This window comes from Adiantum capillus-veneris, chromosome 15 (genome assembly GCF_014529385.1).
Source record: "Adiantum capillus-veneris isolate H3 chromosome 15, ASM1452938v2, whole genome shotgun sequence".
Classification (NCBI taxonomy): domain Eukaryota; kingdom Viridiplantae; phylum Streptophyta; class Polypodiopsida; order Polypodiales; family Pteridaceae; genus Adiantum; species Adiantum capillus-veneris.
The window spans coordinates 47,319,809-47,337,518 of record NC_140945.1 but is presented as its reverse complement, the minus strand read 5'-3'; the positions used below and the strand labels follow the sequence as shown (position 1 = coordinate 47,337,518).

General features: G+C 41.5%; 1 protein-coding gene across 1 annotated transcript; it reads left to right on the top strand.

The window, feature by feature from the left end:
- The first annotated feature begins 16,865 nt into the window (after positions 1 to 16,865).
- LOC147440632 (uncharacterized) lies at positions 16,866 to 17,438 on the top strand. The gene has a single exon (XM_086483324.1). The coding sequence runs from the start codon at positions 16,866 to 16,868 to the stop codon at positions 17,436 to 17,438; it is 573 nt and encodes a 190-aa protein (XP_086339450.1).
- The last annotated feature ends 272 nt before the right edge of the window (positions 17,439 to 17,710 follow it).

The following is a 17,710-nucleotide window of genomic DNA, read 5'->3' as shown; positions in this document are numbered from 1 at the left end:
TCTTAAGCGATAAAACCACTTATTACCTAAACCGATTAGTGTTAGATGACTAAACCTAATTAAGCGAATAGCCTACGATAAGTCACAATTACAAAAATAAAAATATATTTTAAAATTTTTAAAATTTATTTACACAAAAACAACAAAACTAATTAGAAAATAACATAAATAAAAATAAATCTTTCTTGTAATGATAAAATGTAGTTATGTTTCTTAGTTAATGATGATTTTTAATTAATATTACTTATAAAACAATATTTTATTTATTTTTTTAAATTGAAAAATATGTGTTTGCCTCGTATATTGTGTGTTTATATTGTTTAGTGTGCATTTTTCTTTACTTGTGTGCATGTTTATGTGAATGTGTGTGTGTATATATGTATGCAACAAAAAAGAATGTTAGAACACTCACATGCAGCCTATTTGAGCAAGAAAGAGCTGGAAAAATTTCCTCAAACCTGCAATAACGCACACACACGCAGGCTATGTTACACACACATACACGAAAGTGCACAAGATTACAAGGAAACTTGAAAAAAATCTCACTTTGTTGATGGGGAGTAGTCCACGAGTGAGAATCTCACCTCTGACAAGTCGTGAGGTAGCAGATTTGTAGCAAGTGAGGAGGAGGAGGGCCAAGTAGCGATAGTGACTGATTTGCAGGATCCCCTCTTTATCAATCTCTCTCCACCTCTCTCTATCTCTATCTCTCCCTCCCTCTAACTCTGTCTCTCTCTTTCCCTCTTTCTCTATCTCTATCTCTCTCTACCTCTATTTCTATCTCCCTCTCTTTCTCTATCTGTCTCTCCTCTCTTTCTCTATCTCTCTCTCCCTCCCTCTCTCTTTCTCTCTACCTCTCTTCCTCTATCTCTCTCCTCCTATCTTTCTCTCTCTCTCTCTCTCTCCCCTTTTTCTATCTCTATCTCTCTCCCTTTTTTATCTCCAACATTTTATTTTTCTCTCTCTCTTTCCCTTTTTTCCTCTTCACTATATCCATATAACTGAAGATGATTTATTTTTCATAGTTCTTCTATCTCTCTTTAATCTCTCTCTCACTCTCTCCCTCTCCCTCTCTACTTTTCTCTTTCCATTTTACTATTTTTTAAAACTCTATTTCTTTCTAGACTCTCCCTCTTTCATTTCTCAAGTTTTTTTCTCTTTTTTTTACTTTAATCTATTTTCTTTTCTATTCTAATCACAATCCATTTGCAAAAAAATCTACTCTTACATCCATTTCAAACATAGAAAACAACTTTACCAAGTTTACAATGACGCGCGAGAAGATTTATGTACTTCACTTCCTCTCCCTACATCAAAAATCAATCACGATAATCCTTATTGCATCAATCGGTCAAATGAATGAGGTTTGTGTACTTCTTAATCTCCTATTGTTTCTATCTTTATGCATGTAAGTGTATGTGTGTGTGTGTGTGTGTGGAGTAAAATACAATAGGGAAAGAGGGGGGAGGCTATGTGATTACTTTAAGCTATAGAGATTGTTGACCATTAGGTTGAGTGACCTATGTAGATCGTGGTAAGCCCCCCTTCGAAGACTCCTTCCCAAACGATCCGAAAATATGTGTGTGTGTGCACACGTGCATGAAATAGTGTGTGTATTAGTGTGCTTGCATGTGTGTGTGTGAGAGAGAAAGAGGGTAGAGATAGTAGAGGGAGAGAGAAAGGAGAGGGGGGGGTGGAAGAAGGAAGGACCTCAGGCCACAGGAGTGATGGCGGGGAGTTTGAGAGCAAAGTATGCTACAAATCAACGACAAACTCTAATCCCTCGCTATTACCGTTGTTATTACCGCGCCTATTACTGCAACCTCTTTTCAAACGGATACAAAGTATCGAAGGAAGTCAAACGGATACAAAGTATCTGAGGTAGCAAGGGGAGGTACATACACTACAACATGCCGCTCAAAAATCGACACAGATATCGATGACTCAAAGCTTGTTTCAAAAGTAAAAAGTCCTGGAATAAGCGTCGAAATCACCGTCAGAATCATATCGTCGGTATATGCACCGATTTTTTTAGCGTCGGAATAAGCAATGGAACTTACACCGGTATACACGTTAGTGCAGCCAAACGCTGTCGACGATAGAAATGGGCACAAGCGGGGCTATGTGGTCGAGCAGATGTGGGCGCAGGTGATAATACTGCTGTGAAGTGCCACTGTGGTTAGGTGGATCGAGAAATGTATGCACATGATGGATTTTTTAGCCAAGGGTGTGCTGCCAGGCGCGCTAAATTGGACGGTGGCCTCATGTGTCCGAAGTAATGGTTTTGTGTGCCGAAATGTGATGCTTGATGTGCTCTAGAAGCAGGTCCACATGGCTCATCAAACGGAGCCCGGATGTGCGAGATATGGCAAGTTGAAGTGGGATGTGTTTGCAGATCCTCGCCAGATTGGGCGGGCACAGGTGGTTGGTCAAGGCGGGTGTGATATCATACACGGGAAGTGCTCGAGTTGTGGAGCATGCCGGTCTTTTCGGTTCGCCATTCGGAGCTCAGACGGACAAGTTTTGACCTACGTAATATTTGTCGGGGGTCGAGTGTGTGCAAGGTTGTCCGCATCAAAAGGCATGCGGCCAGGTGTTTTTCTTGCCTCGACCAGGTTTGGCAAGGTAGCATATATTGTGGGGAGCTAGCCAAAATCTGTGGATCGTCGATCAAAGTCGAACGCATTATGGTATGTCTAATTTAGATTGGTGAACAATCGAAACACAGGTGAATCAGTTCTTTTGTCCAGTTTGGTGGCTTGATGTTCGAGGGTGTGAATTGATTGAAAGCAAAAAAAGTTTCCGAGGTTTGGAGCTATCCTTGGTGTGGCTGGGGAGAAGGGGGCTCGCTGGACTCGAACTCAAGGAGGACCCATTGCATGGGAAATGAGGCCTAAAAAGCCTTTGGTTGTGAATTGAAAAGGAAAAGAAAAAGCTTGGCTGGAGCTAAGGTCAAAAGTAAAAAGTTAACCTCAAAGCTAAAAGGAAAAAAAAGAAGAGGAGAGTAAAGAAAAAAGAAAAGGAAAACTCAAGGGCAGTAGCGCCTCTAGTGGCGCCAGGCACTACTTCCAAAGAAAGAAAGTGTTTACTTTGCCTTTTTTTGCCTTGAAAAGAAACATAGGAAAAAAAAGGAGGGGGAGCTTTGTGGACGACTTTTTTCGGGTTGAGTGGGGGCCTTTGGTTTTTTCTTTGGCTTGAGGAGAAAGAGAATTGGAGAAAGGAGCGACTTCGTGCGCTCGGCGGTCGAAGTCGGCACGCCATGGTGATGTGTCGTCCGTGAAGCGATTGAAAGAGCGAGAGCTCTATAGAGATGGAGCCAACGAAGGCTATCAGGAGGGAAAGGTTGTTGTCGAAGTGAAGTGGATGATGAAATTCACGTTGAGGCGTGTGCCGACGGATGCGAGTTTGGACGGAGGTGTGTGCCCCTCTATATGAAGCATGTGATGGCCATGTTGCGACCAAGAGCAGGCCATATGGATTTTGTACATGCGTTTTTTTGTTTGAAGGACAAGCGGTCATTGTCGATTTTGGCGTCGTCTTTTCCCCCTTCCTCCCCTTTCTTCTTTACTCGTCTGCAGGGTGTGTGGTGCCGGTGTGTGTGAGCGTGTGCGCCCCCCCGCGCCCCTGTGTGTGTGAGAGAGAAAGAGAGAGAGGTGTGGAATTGTGAAAGTGCCTAAAGTGGACCAAATCGGTGTGATCGTTGTCCGAGGATTGTGCAGGAGCGTGTGCATTGGGCGAAGTGCAGGCGAGGCCCTGCTAGTGTGTTTGTTTTGAAGGTGTTTTTGAGAGGACAGGGGTGCTGTGAATACCCTGAGCTATATAGGGGCCATTGCGTGTGTGTCGGGTGTGTTCCCCATTCCCCCTCTCCATCTTCTGGTGCCCCCACGGAAGAGCACACTGATTGCTCCTTGGTGACGTGTCTATAAGCAAAGACGTGGCGAAGTGTTGGTCCGATTTTCAATGGTGATGAAGATGCGGATGAGTGGCTGGCAGATTTTGAGTTATTTATGCTCTCTTGTAATTGTGGAGTGATGAAGAAAAGCTGGAGACAGTTGCGCTGGTGCTGCGAGGTAAAGCAAAGGCCTGGTTCGATGGTTTAGAAGCTGCAAATAAACACGATTGGGTTCGTTTCCGAGAGCGGTTTCTCTGCAAGTTTCACAAAGTGGTGTCGGCTGCTGAAGCGGATGCAAAGATTAAAGGGCTACGACAAGAAGTAAGTGGAAATTTTGATGCTTTTGTTGATAAGTTCAAAGCTTGTTGGAGTGATCTGGTTGCTGCCACCCAAGTGGTCAATGCGGATGGTTTCAAGCTGGAGAAATTCCAAGCTTGCCTGTGTCCTCGAGTTCGAGATAAAGTGGACGATGAAGAGCCAAAGACTTATGCCGAGGCAGTCAGAGTTGCCAGGGTGAAGAGCAGGAAAATGAAAAGAAAGCTGGAGTTAGGCTTGTTAAAGCCTGCACATTGTGTGCATGTTGAAGCAACAGTTTGTTCTATGGGCCCGTCGAGGATGGTGCCAGTGGTGCGAAGTGCGGAGCCTGTTAGGGTAAGGCCTATGATTGACTATGTTCCTTGGGAATTGCCTGTTTGTGAGATGTCTATGCCGATTGTGGAGGAGCTTGTCAACGAAGATGAGCCTTGTATTAAAGAGAGCTTGTGTGTAGAGAAGTTAGCAAATGCCAAGTATCCAGTGCAACTTGAAGAGGTGGAGCCTAATCTTGTGGAATGCTTGTATGAAAGGGTAACAGATCGTGGCCAAATGGTAGATGCAGAAAGCTTGGGGTTGGATGAAGAAAGTGGGCACGACCATGGTCCGCCTTTTGTGGAGCAGCTAGAGGATAATGATATTGATGCCAAATTGGCCTATGGTGAAGATGATGAGGCTACAAGCTCGAGTTTCTAGGAAACGAGCGAGGAGGATAGAGATACGAGCTGGGAGACAGAATCCGAAGAGTCGATGCTGGTAAAGGTAAAGTTACCTTCGTATATGAATAAGGATGTGGTGGGTGCCACTATAAAGGATGAGCAGGTGATAGCATCAGAGCTTGGAAATGGAGACATGCAGGTGAGGGTGTTGTGTGGCACCATGCTAATGATGATGCTCATCAAGGTAGTTCTGGAAGGTGCTTTGATTGTACGACAGATACAAGGGTTTCCCAAGAAAGAGAGAGTTGTTGTGGCTGAGGAAGAAGAACAGGTTGAAGAAGATGGCATGCAAGACATATTGGACGCTCATAAAGAAGAAGAGCAGCTCCAGCTAGCTATGGATTGCACAAGAGATGCCTTGGATACATGTTCTTTTGGCCAGGAATGCATTGAAGATGAAGATGATTGGGGGTTTGATGACCCAGTGGGTGAGATGGATGAAGAGACACAGGTGATGGCTGGGAAAGCTTTGACCAGAATGCAGGTGATACGAGGATTTGTTTTTTTGGGAGAGAAAAAGTCTGCAGCTATGGTGGTGTCGACAGAGGCAGGTATGGAGGTGAGTATGGAAGTGATGGGGACTAGGGTGCCTATGTTGAAAGAGTTTCCTGCTAAGCGGAGTGGTCCTCTTGAACGTGAAGGAAATTCCAAGGGTGTGGACTTGTCCGAGCTGTCAAAGGAGGTTTGTGTATGGTGGTTGCAGGGGATGCTGATAAACGTAGCTGTGCAGTGGGCTGTCAAGCAGGTGCAGGATTTGCTTGAGGAGGATCTCACTTTATATGGTTGGGAGGGATGGCATGGTATGTTCAATGTGAATGATGATGTGCACTCGGAGAGTGGTGATGCTTTTGGTGGTGTTTTTTTGGAAGTGAACAGTATGCCAAGGAATGATGGGAGCATTGGAAGCATGCAGACTCATTATTTAAGATATTCGAGTTCAAATTATGAATCGTAGGCTGAGAAAACCTAGAATTTAAAATTTACGCTACAAAGTTTTGACATGTTTAGCTATATGAATCACTAATTAACTTATTGTAAGACTTAGTTACTCATTGTAGAATTTTCTTTTACTACTGTAAAGTTAATATAAGACTGTAAAGTTTAACTTAAAAATGCAAAGTAAATTATCATTAAGGAAATAAATAAAATAATTATAAAGATAAAAGAATACACACGGGTGACAAATGAAGGCACGTGGACTCACCTGGACTCACATAGGAGGGGACAAAGTGGGACACACTGTCACATGAAAAGGAGAGGCTAGTCTTGACTAATCATAATGAGGGGGAGCTGTGTGGCCTTATCTTTTGATGATAATGACAAATTGGTCAAGCTGATGGGTACCACAAAGGTACCAAAAACGTGGGTATGATTTTTTAGGAAAAAAAAATAAAACATTTTTTAAATTTTTTCTTTTTTAAAAAAATTATTTGTTTTGAGAAAAAAAAAGTTGGACGTTTTCTTTTCTGCTATAAATAGAGCATCCATGCTCACACTTTAGACATAGAGATTGCCTCTATAGCGCTCACGAAGTGCTGCCACTTCTCTTAGAGAGAAGGCGTCCACAAACCACTAAGAAAGCAAAAACTCTAGTGGACTAATAAGGTGCGTATTAATTAAGCATTCAATTAACTTTAGGAATGATGTATGTGTGCTATCTCTTAATCTAATCTCTCTAATAGATTAGTAAGATTCAATTAGCTATGTGTGTGTGTGCTATCTCTTACTCTAATCTCTCTAATAGATTAGTAAGATTCAATTAGTTTTAAGAAAGATATGTGTGTGTGTGCTATCTTTTACTCTAATCTCTCTAATAGATTAGTAAGATTCAATTAGTTTTAAGAAGGCTATGTGTGTGTGTGTGCTATCTCCTACTCTAATCTCTCTAATAGATTAGTAAGATTCAATTAGCTATGTATGTATATGTGCTATCTCCTACTCTAATCTCTCTAATAGATTAGTAAGATTCAATTAGCTATGTGTGTGTGTGCTATCTTCTAGTCTAATCTCTCTAATAGATTATTAAGATTCAATTAGCTATGTGTGTGTGTGTACTATCTCCTACTCTAATTTCTCTAATAGATTAGTAAGATTCAATTAGCTATGTGTGTGTGTGTACTATCTCCTACTCTAATCTCTCTAATAGGTTAGTAAGATTCAATTAGCTATGTGTGTATATGTGCTATCTCCTACTTTAATCCCTCTAATAGATTAGTAAGATTCAATTAGCTTTAAGAAGGATATGTGTGTGTGTGTGTGTGCTATCTTTTACTCTAATCTCTCTAATAGATTAGTAGGATTCAATTAACTTTAGGAATTATGTGTGTGTATGTTTTCTCTTACTCTAATCTCTCTAAGTATACCTACTCTCTCTAGTTAGTACATCTTCACTATTAACTTAGGCATAGTTAATTGAAAGTTAATACATAAGAGAACTCATCATATTCTTATTATACATGATGAAATTCTCATTCACCAATTTTATTGTCAATTAGATTAAGTAGAACTTTGAATAATACTAAAAATTGATTTAGTTGAGTATAGAAATTGAAGTTAGAATTGCATTGGAAATGTGAAGCATAAAAGTAATGCATTCCTAAACTTTCACTCATAGTTTACACACTTAATTTTTGATTAATCACGATTAGCAAATATTTGATGTATAGAAATTAGATGTAGAACAACATCAATAAGTGTGAATCCGAGTTGGCGAGAGTTCAAATTACAGACTCTCTTTGAAAACAAGAGATTACTAGAAAAATTGACCAATTTAAAGTTCTAAGTGTATAACATAAGTGTAGTACAAAAAAATGGCTCCAAAGCGTGCTCGAACCCATGGCGCTAATGATCATGAAGCTGATACAAGTAACGATGGAACCCTGCGGAACATGCTATGTCTCCACCAATCGGAGCTATGGTACACGTTAGTATTGCAGTTTCAAGTTATGCATCATTGTATATGCGAGACCATAGGAATATATTATTTACCTTATGAAAAGAAAACACGGACCGAAACCACAGGGCTTAACCCCAAGAAACTCGGCATATGTTTGACAAGTAGGAAAGATTGTCTGGTTAAACTGGTTGCTATAGGAAAGAATGTTTGTCCAAAACCTTCGGTATGGTTTCTCTCAAGTCTCTCTACTTATTAGCGTTGACATTATGTGGCAGTTGTCGAGGCGTGAGATGACGCCCAAGATGGCACCGCTGATGCTGTGGTGGGAGTACACCCAAATTAGCCCAGCTGGATACTGCAGTTTTGTTTTGCCGTGGCGTGAGGATGACGCCCAGATTGTCACTGTTGTTGCTGTGGCGGGAGTACGTCCAGATTAGCACAACGAGTACTTGTCGAGCGGTATGGGACGCTCATGAGGACAAGGGTTTTTATAAATAATGTATATACCGATCAGACATAATAGCGCCAGTAGAGATTCTTGAGTGAACGTAATCCAAGGGTTGTTGGTTTAAAATTGGACGACTTCTTGTTTGGCTATGTTTGTAATACTATTTGAAGGGCTGTTTTAACGAACCAGTATTATAAATAAAGTAAAGGAACATGTATGTTTAAACAGGGTGGTAGTAATTAGATAACAAAAGAAGGGTGAGTGTGGTGTGGAAAGTGGGAGAATGATACCTCGACGGTATCATTCTATGGACGGGTGGACCTGATGAGTCGAGTAACTTTCCAATGCTAGATTTTTTTCTTTTAGTCATAAATCTTAAAAGAGACAAACCTTGGCAGCTGTGCTTCTGAAACATGGGGAAAAAAGCGCACAGGTTGGTCACTCTAAGATTTATACTTTTAGGTATAATTGATTAGATAGTTTTTAGATAGGGTTATGGTGGTCACGCTCGGCCATAGCGAGATAGAACCAATCCTTCACTAACGGTTCATGCCCGTGGCTACGTAGTAGCTAAGGAAATGTCCGTTGGTTTTTCTTTTTTAGGATTGGAGACCTATCAAAGGTACTCTGCTCCTCTCAAAAAGGGGCAGGGACCTCACATAGTAGATGTTAGATGCGTTCTTTGACATGGATCCCATCATTGAAAACATAGATGACGACAACATTCAAGGCAATACTACAAACCAACCTCAGTCATCCCGTCCATATCGACATCATGATAACAATGATAAAGAGGGCAAGATGATGCAAACTCTTGTATGTATGCCGCTTTACAATGGTGTTGTGTAGAGAGATAATGCATCCATTAAATGTCTATCAAATCATGTAAAAAGGCGTACTTTTTTGTTTGCATTCCCGCAAAGTGGAGGGATCTTGGTTTCATTGCGGTGATCTGTGCCAACCTAGCCACAGACCTTTTCAAAGTGGTGGGATCCTTGCCACACCAGCCAGTCCTTTTCACGCCCCTTTCACTGAGCAATTGACCACCCTTATCTGATTGCAATGATGGTACCTAGTGGGCCATATTGGCCACCAAAAAATGGGATAGCAGGGATGCTTAACAGGTGCAGACAACATGCTCATTTTCTTTCTGCCTAATCGCCTATACCAATGAACCTGCTTTTTGCCCGAGTAACCGGCCCTCAGGAGTTGGATAACTTGCCCAGTCAATAATCATGAGGGTAACCGGATCTTCCCTCTTACCTAATTGTGGTAGTTAAGAGCCTCGAAATGGACGTAGGGATAGGTCGCATGGTCACCATGCTCCTGTTGTCCATCTTCGGCCTCTAGTTGGCAAAGGTTGAGTTAATGCAGTCAAAACACTAGTCAAACACTCCATAGAGAAATGATCAGATGATGATGGCTTCAAACGCTTGATGGCTGCTATTTCGAAGCAAAAAATGACAAGCATATCACATATTTTTAAGCTACTTTTTCACCATAAGTTTGAAATGATGGCTAGCGTCTAGGAAAGGTAACTTGGCAGTGGGCTGAACAGGAGTCCTCACGTGACCCCTCAGCACTAATTGACACGAACCTCCGCAATAGAGATCAATGTATCAGAAGGCACCGACGACGCTCATCTACATCGTTGGATTTTGATGTGATCATTGGATTGCAAATTTGATCAATCGTGATCACGTCATGATCATCGTATGATGTGATCACGGTGTGATTTTGCTATTATCACGAAGTGATTGCCATGTGATCTAGACAAACGGTGTGATCCAAATGTGATCCCTATGTGATCCATAAAAACGTAAAAAAATTGATTGTTCTTTATATATCTTATTTATGCACCTCCTTTCAAGTTACGACTAATAGCTTAGTGGGAGGCAAGATGCCTGAGGTGGTGAGTTCCAATACTGGTGCCCCAAGCTTTGGGAAACATGTCCTTGGACTTGCCGAACAATGGGCTGAGCGGCCATGTAAGGACATGGGTCCTATGGGCAAGGCCACCGGCACAGCCGGACAGTTGTACGCTAGGGGGAGACTATAAGATACCACGGTTGGGTGGAGACTAGAACACACATTACCACCGGCCTTTCACTGGTATTCTAGCTATTTTTGGAAAAGGGAAAAACCGGCTGCATATGCATGCGACGTGCTACTTCTCTCCCACATTCCGCAGGCAACGACGTCGCCGATGTGCATCAAAAAGAAGGTAGGCACAATTTCTTGTGCATAACGTGCGTAGACAGACAGCGATAGCCAACCGCAATCGTCCTCCACAGTGCACGACTATAGCGGGCGACCAAGGCAAACTCGACCAGCATGGATGGCCCCGAGGCTTCGAAGGCTTTCGTTGGCGTTGTTGGTTGCATGCGTAGGAAGGCCCACTTAACCCTTGCATGAAGGAGGGTTGAACCCACCCCATGAGAGTAGGAGGCCAATACTTTATCATCAAGCTATTGACCCTTGTTGTATATAACAAGGAAAAATAGCATACTTGTGTTGAAAAGAAAACTAGAAGGAAAGGGAAAGCTTCAAACTTAAAGGAAGTAGTTTCACCCTTCCTTTTGACTTCTTGGAGGAAGGCAAGTTTTCCTCCAAAAAATATTTTTTCCTCAAGGAGGTAGCTTCAAAGTGAACAAAAGCCTTCACAAAAACAACGAGTTTTTATGAAGAATCAACAAAGGTGTTCTTACGATGAACGACACGTGAATCGCTACAATTCTTGCAAGGTGAGACTCACATGCAACACAAATCGCAGAGCATACAAAACACAAGGCTTCAATTTCACAAGGTACAAGTTCACGTTTTTTTTTCTCTCTTTACATTAATGTGTTTTTACCATAGCCAATGAGGATATCCCACCTACACACACGTTTGATTTTGAGCACGTAGATCAAAATCAGGGCACCACAGTTGCTGCTGACACTAATATGCATGACTATGCATGATCTAGGAGATCTTGGCCTTGTAGATATGGTTGCTTTCAAGAATTTGGAAAATCTCCAAAGTGTACTTGAATGCAACCTCTTTGCACTCAATGCAAATGTTCCAATCTTACGGAGTTAGTTATGAAATTTATGAATTCACAGATGGCTCAAGGAGCCACAAGTGGCACAGTTCAAGGGAACCAAGCTCGCATGACTCAAGGAGTCCAAGAGACAAGTGCTTCAAAAGATGTAGCAGGTAACAATGCATTACTTAAAAATATCACCATTCTCGAGTTTCACGGGGAAGAGCGTGATCGTAACAAGGATGGGATCAATACGTTCCTACATAAATGGAGTGATATTCATAGATTGAGACACACCTCAGATATAAAGACGCTATGCAAGAGTTGACAGGGTTTCCTGCGCATCTGAAATCCGACAAGGAATCATCGACGGGTGTAGAGCATGGAGATCGAGAGAGAGGAAAAACAAATATGTATGAAACTCCATGCCTTGCTTTGCTTCTCCCTTTTGCCATGGCTTTGCATGCCGCCACAGCCAAGATCCCCCCATCTCCTTGCTCAAGGAGAAAGCGAGAGAGAACTTCATGATTTTTTTAGAAAGATCGAGAGAGAGAGAGAAAGAGACCTTTCCTACAGGGAGAGAGAGATCCGTGCCTTCTCTTCCACCATGGATCCACCCTCCTTCTTCCTCTCCATCTTGCTCTGATACCAATGTGAAGACTGAGGACTCACAGATAGCGACATCTCCGCTCTGCAGCAAAAAAGAAGACAGACACAGTGGTATCAAACAACGCAGACATCGACAACCGATCGTGGATGCCCTCCACAACGACCAAGGTAAACTCGACTAGCAACTCGATGGCACTGGGGCTCCGAAGGATTTCGTTGGCATCGTTGGCTGCGCAGGTAGGAAGGCCCACTTAACCCTTGCATGAAGGAGGGTTAAACCCACCCCATGAGGGTAAGAGGCCAACACTTTACCATCAAGCTAATTGCTCTTGTTGTGTATAACAAGGAAAGATAACATACTTGTGTTGAAATGAAAGCTAGAAGGAAAGGGAAAGTTTCAAACTTCAAGGAAGTAGTTTCACCCTTCCTTTTCACTTCTTGAAGGAAGGCAAGTTTTACTCCAAAAATTCTTTTTTCCTCAAGGAGGTAGCTTCAAAGTGAGCAAAAGCCCTCCCAAAAACAACGAGTTTTTGTGAAGAGGTTTAATAGGGGTCTTGACAAAGACTATCGTCTTCATGTCAACACCCAACATCCAAAAACTTTGAAAGAAACTATCAGTCATGCCCAAAGATATGATGATAACCAAGAGAGAAAAGGAAATGTTCCCTACTCTAAGAATAATTTTGCTAAGAGCCAATGGCAAGGTAGATCTCCTACACGTTCCAAGAGGAATAAGAGACAAGCTACCTCTCCTCGCCCACAAGAGGCTAAGAAGCCTAAGCAATCACGAGATACTCCATGTGGGTCTCTCAGCACTGCTAATTTTGAGCGTGGAAAGAAACACAATTTGTGTCTTAGATGTCTTTCGGACCAACATAACAAGAAAGATTATCCTCTTTTGCAAGGCAAAGAAAAGGCCATACACACGGTGCAACGCTTTACATTAGATTCATCTCCTAAATATTGTGATATAGAGGTTCTTCATATGGAAGAAAAACGAAAGTGTTGATTGCCTCCTTCAATGTGACAGCCCACCTTTGGCCACCTTTGGCCTCATGATTTGATTCGTATGCATGGCACTATTAACGGACAACATGTTTGTATTTTAGTGGATGATGGTGTAACTCATAACTTTCTGAACTATAAGCTAGTCAAGAAATTGAAGCTTACACAAACTCCCTACTCTCACAAGTATATGGTAGAACAGATGTCTGGCAATGATAAAGAAGTATGGGATACGGTGGTTCAAGGGGTTGAGCTTATTGTTCAAGATCATACAATGACCCTTGACTTTCAAGTTATGAACATGGACCGTGCTGATATAGTTTTAGGATGGGAGTGGATGCATGGTTTATGAAACACATTGCACACTAGTTATGAACACAACTCCTTATCCTTTATGGCCAATGGTAAACATGTGCTTTTGCTTGGTGAGAAAAATATACCATCTGCACCTCTTATATGTACAACCAAGCTTTCTATTTGCAGAAATCAGATTTAATAGATGAAGTCTTTTTGTGTTAACTGCTTGTCTCCAAGTCTTGTGAATTCTCAAGAGCAAAGTACAATGCAGTCTAGTAATGGTATGCAAAGTGCAATGAATTCTAATGATAAACAAAGTTGTAACAAATCTAGCAAGCAAAGTGCTCTCAACTTTAATTCTATACAGCAATGCGCAACTGTTGTAAATTACAGGAATTACAAGACTGTCCATCCCAGCATAACTCTAGTTTACTTTCTCCTTTTGCATGGCAAAAGATGAATCACTTACTCACGGAGTATGGTGATGTATTCTCAAGTGATTTACCACTGAGTTTACCCCCTATACGTGATGTGCAGCATGGCATAGATGTCTTGTCAGCCACTAAACCGGTGAGTAAACCGCCTTATCATATGAGTGCTAAAGAAGCCAAGGAGGTTGAGAGTCAGTTGGCTGACTACCTCACCCGTGGTTTCATTAGACCTAGCACTTTGCCTTGGGCATCACCAATTCTATTAATAAACAAGAAAGATGGTACTTGTAATGTACCCAACATTTATTCATATAAGCCATTTCAATTATTTTGCAAAGCAATTGAGATTCTCAATTTTGTGAGTCATCATGAGTTTATCAGAGCAATCGGATTGAAAATCGGGTTCAAAAACCATTTATTTATGATCTTTCTTTATGTGGAACCATAGGTTTATGTGGGAACCTAATCTATGTGTGAAGAAAAAGTTTAGAGATAGTATTTTTAGGAGAGAAAGAGAGGTGAGTCAAAATTATGATACTTCTTCCTTATCTCTTTCAAAATAGAATGGGAACTTGTAAGTATAGAGCTTTTTTAAATCGTGCATAGGATTCGCGAACGCTAAATATATATATGTATGTATATATATATATATATATATATATATATATATATATATATATATATATATATATATATATATTATTTTTTTTTGAGCTGCGACGACGCGTGAGCTTTTCCTTCTCCTATTCTTCAAACCTCTCAATATTTTTAGCACCCCCCTAAGGCCTATATAAAGGACCCTTCTCCTCTCACTTTGAACACACACATCTACAGAAGCGGAAGCTCTCTTGCAACTACGAATACATCAGGTGGAAGTCTTCTTCTCTTTCGTTGCTCGTATCCTTGCTTCGCATTATCGGAGTAGGGTGTCGTCAACGGATTTAGAGGATAAAGAAGGCTATCTTCCAAGTCGCCCCAATCTTTTAGGACGGGGACCTTACAGTTGGTATCAGAGCCAAGGATAAACAGAGGTTAATCCAACGTTAAGAAGGGAATGTAGGGGAAGAATGTGTTTTTTTCCACAATTGCTACTTTTGTTTCTAAATTACTCTATTAAAATGATCTTATATTCTTACATATTTATATATAACACGTTTCAGGATCAGCATGAGGCATACATGCGATTTTAGGTGTTCAACATCATGTACATGTCTGTGTGCCGATCAAATGACTACGACTTTCGGGCATCAGTCATGAGGATCCTTGAGATATCGACCACTCCGCCCCGTTTTCGAACCCAACGAGGATGGTCTCGTGGGAGTACTTTTACCATCAGGGCTGGAAGCTTAGGGAATTTAAATAATGATCTTCGCCACATCAAATGGTGCGAGGAGCTAAGGATGGTCCATTACTATACCTTTTGGCCAACCAATATCAAAACAATGGCGGCAGATGGAAGAGTCAACCTCAATCGGTGGGTCTATGACAAGGTCATTGCAGTCGTTCCAAAAGCCCGAGTTGTTGTTATAGGTAGAACTAGCCACTTCTTGGGCAAGGGATGGACAACAGGATTACCACAACTCCCCGCCACTTATCGTCTATTAGCCCCTATAGAAAATCCTCTGTGCTTCTTCCTAAAGAGTTCCCAAGAATATCACAGCTTCAAATATACACCTGAGGATTAGTGTTACTATAACATTTTGTAATAAGGCCATTTGTATTCTCACATCAATAGAAGACGCTGATTTTTTTGGAAGAGAAACTGACTCTTGATAAATAATTTATTCTTGAGCTTAATTGAGATTTGGTGTTTCCTACATGCTTCACGATAGTAATTGATGCAACTAGTGCTAGGGACAGAAAGCTTGTTAACGCCTATGTGTTGCAAATAATAAATTTAGTTGTTTTGCTCAAAAGAATTGATTGACTGGTCAAGTCATTGATTAATTGTTGGTGAAGAGCCATGACTGGTTAAGTCATGTGATTGGACTAAGTTATGATTGGTTAAGCCATGTGTTGAACTCTAAAGGACTAGATAAACCCAATACTTTAATGACTTAAGTTATTATAAGCATTGGTGTTAAAAATTTGCAGGAGAACCCTCAAATTACTTCTATAGTGGAGAATCCTCGGAACGATGCTTTATACACGGAAGTTCAGGAGAAGAAATTGTTGCTCAAACAAATGCAACCACCTTCTTTTAAGGGTGAAGGTGCCAATGTGGAAAAGGATGTGGAAGTCTGGATTGAAGCTATGGACGATTATTTCTAAGCTGCCAAGACTGCACCTGCAAACCAAGCGATGCTGGGGATGTTTCGCCTTACGGGTGAAGACAAATTATGGTGGAAACAACATTGCCGTGACATGGGAGTGTTAGAAAATTCCCAAAATTGGAGGGAGATCAAGCCAGCGGTGAAGGAAAGATACTTACCCCCTGCTCATGAAACGTTAAAGATGAATGAGTTCTTTAGCTTGAAGCAATACAGCCTATCCCCGGAAGAGTGTTACTCGAAGTTCGTAAATCTTAGGCGTTATGCACCACCAATGACGATAGAGCAACAAATAGCTCGGTTTTGCCAAGGTTTAAGAGAACCCATTTGCTCACGACTCGAAGCCATGAAACCTACCACTGTGCAAGATGCCTTATTACGAGCCAAACCTTTGATGAAGGAGCAAGGCATAAGGAGGAGAGTTGAACAGAATCAGAGTTTTAATGGTGCTAGACGACTAGTAAGATTTTCCAATAATGAGAGGCAGCCACAAAGAGCCTATGCTGCAAACGTGCAAAACCTTGCAAGGTTGGATGTTCAATGCTTTGAGTGTGGAGAACTGGGACATTACCGAAACAGATGTCCACGCTTATCTAACAGAACAGCGGTAGCAACGGAGGCAGACCAAAGACCCCGCCCTATTGGAAACAACACTGGACGAGGTGGTGGACGTGGACGAGGGCGAGGGAGATCAGCAAGGGCATTTGGAAGAGGTCAAGGTAGGAATGCACATGCACGTGTAACCATACGAGAACCTACCATTGGTGAAGATGAAGAAAGAGCGACTATCTATGCAGCTATTGACAACCCTAGAGCTCAACGACAATTCGCTATTATTTAGACCCCACCCACTTATCAAGGTAAATATTTTAACCTTCTCATCGATTGTGGCAGTACCCATTCTTTTCTATCCCCAAAATGTTTGCGAAAGTTGAACCTAAACCAAAGACAAGCTAAACCCATGACAGTAGAATTGGCTAATGGGAAAACCGTAGTATCTCGATATTCTGTGGGAATCCTTGATTTTGAACTAGGAGGGTACACTACTTCAGCTTTCTTTAGAACCCTACCAGTTGGAATGTACGATGGGATTATTGGAATGGATTGGTTATCTAAGAATCAGGCTAGCATCCATTGTGGTCAAGGTAGTCTGAGCTTTAGAGATAGTCAAGCAAGGCAAGTCAAAGTGCAAGGGAAAAGTGGGAGCCCAAAGATTCAATTAGTGAAGGCAAACCGTCTACTCAAGGGTATGAGAACTAGTCAACAGGTATTTGTGGTCAACTTGAATAAGGTCGATCCAAATTCAAGTGATACAAAACCCTCGTGGATTCATGAATATTCCGATATTTTTCCTGAAGACCTTATCTCCCTTCCTCCAACCCGAGAAATTGACCATGAGATAGAGATTCTCCCAAGAAGTGAGCCCGTGTCAAAGAGACCTTACAAAAAGGCCTTACCAAAGGCAATTGAACTGAAGGAGCTGCTTCGTCAACTTCTAGGACAGGGATTTATTAGACCAAGCAAATCTAGTTAGGGAGCGCCGGTACTTTTTCAGAAAAAGAAAGATGGGACTTTAAGACTCTGCATTGATTATAGAGGACTAAACCAGCTAACAATTAAGAACAACTATCCTATACCCCGAATCGATGAATTGATGGACATGCTACATGGTTCTAAGGTCTTCTCAAAGATAGATCTAAGATCTGGTTACTATCAAATCAGAATAAAGGAATCAGATATTCCAAAAACAGCGTTCAACACCCATTATGGCCATTCTGAATTTATAGTAATGTCATTTGGTCTAAC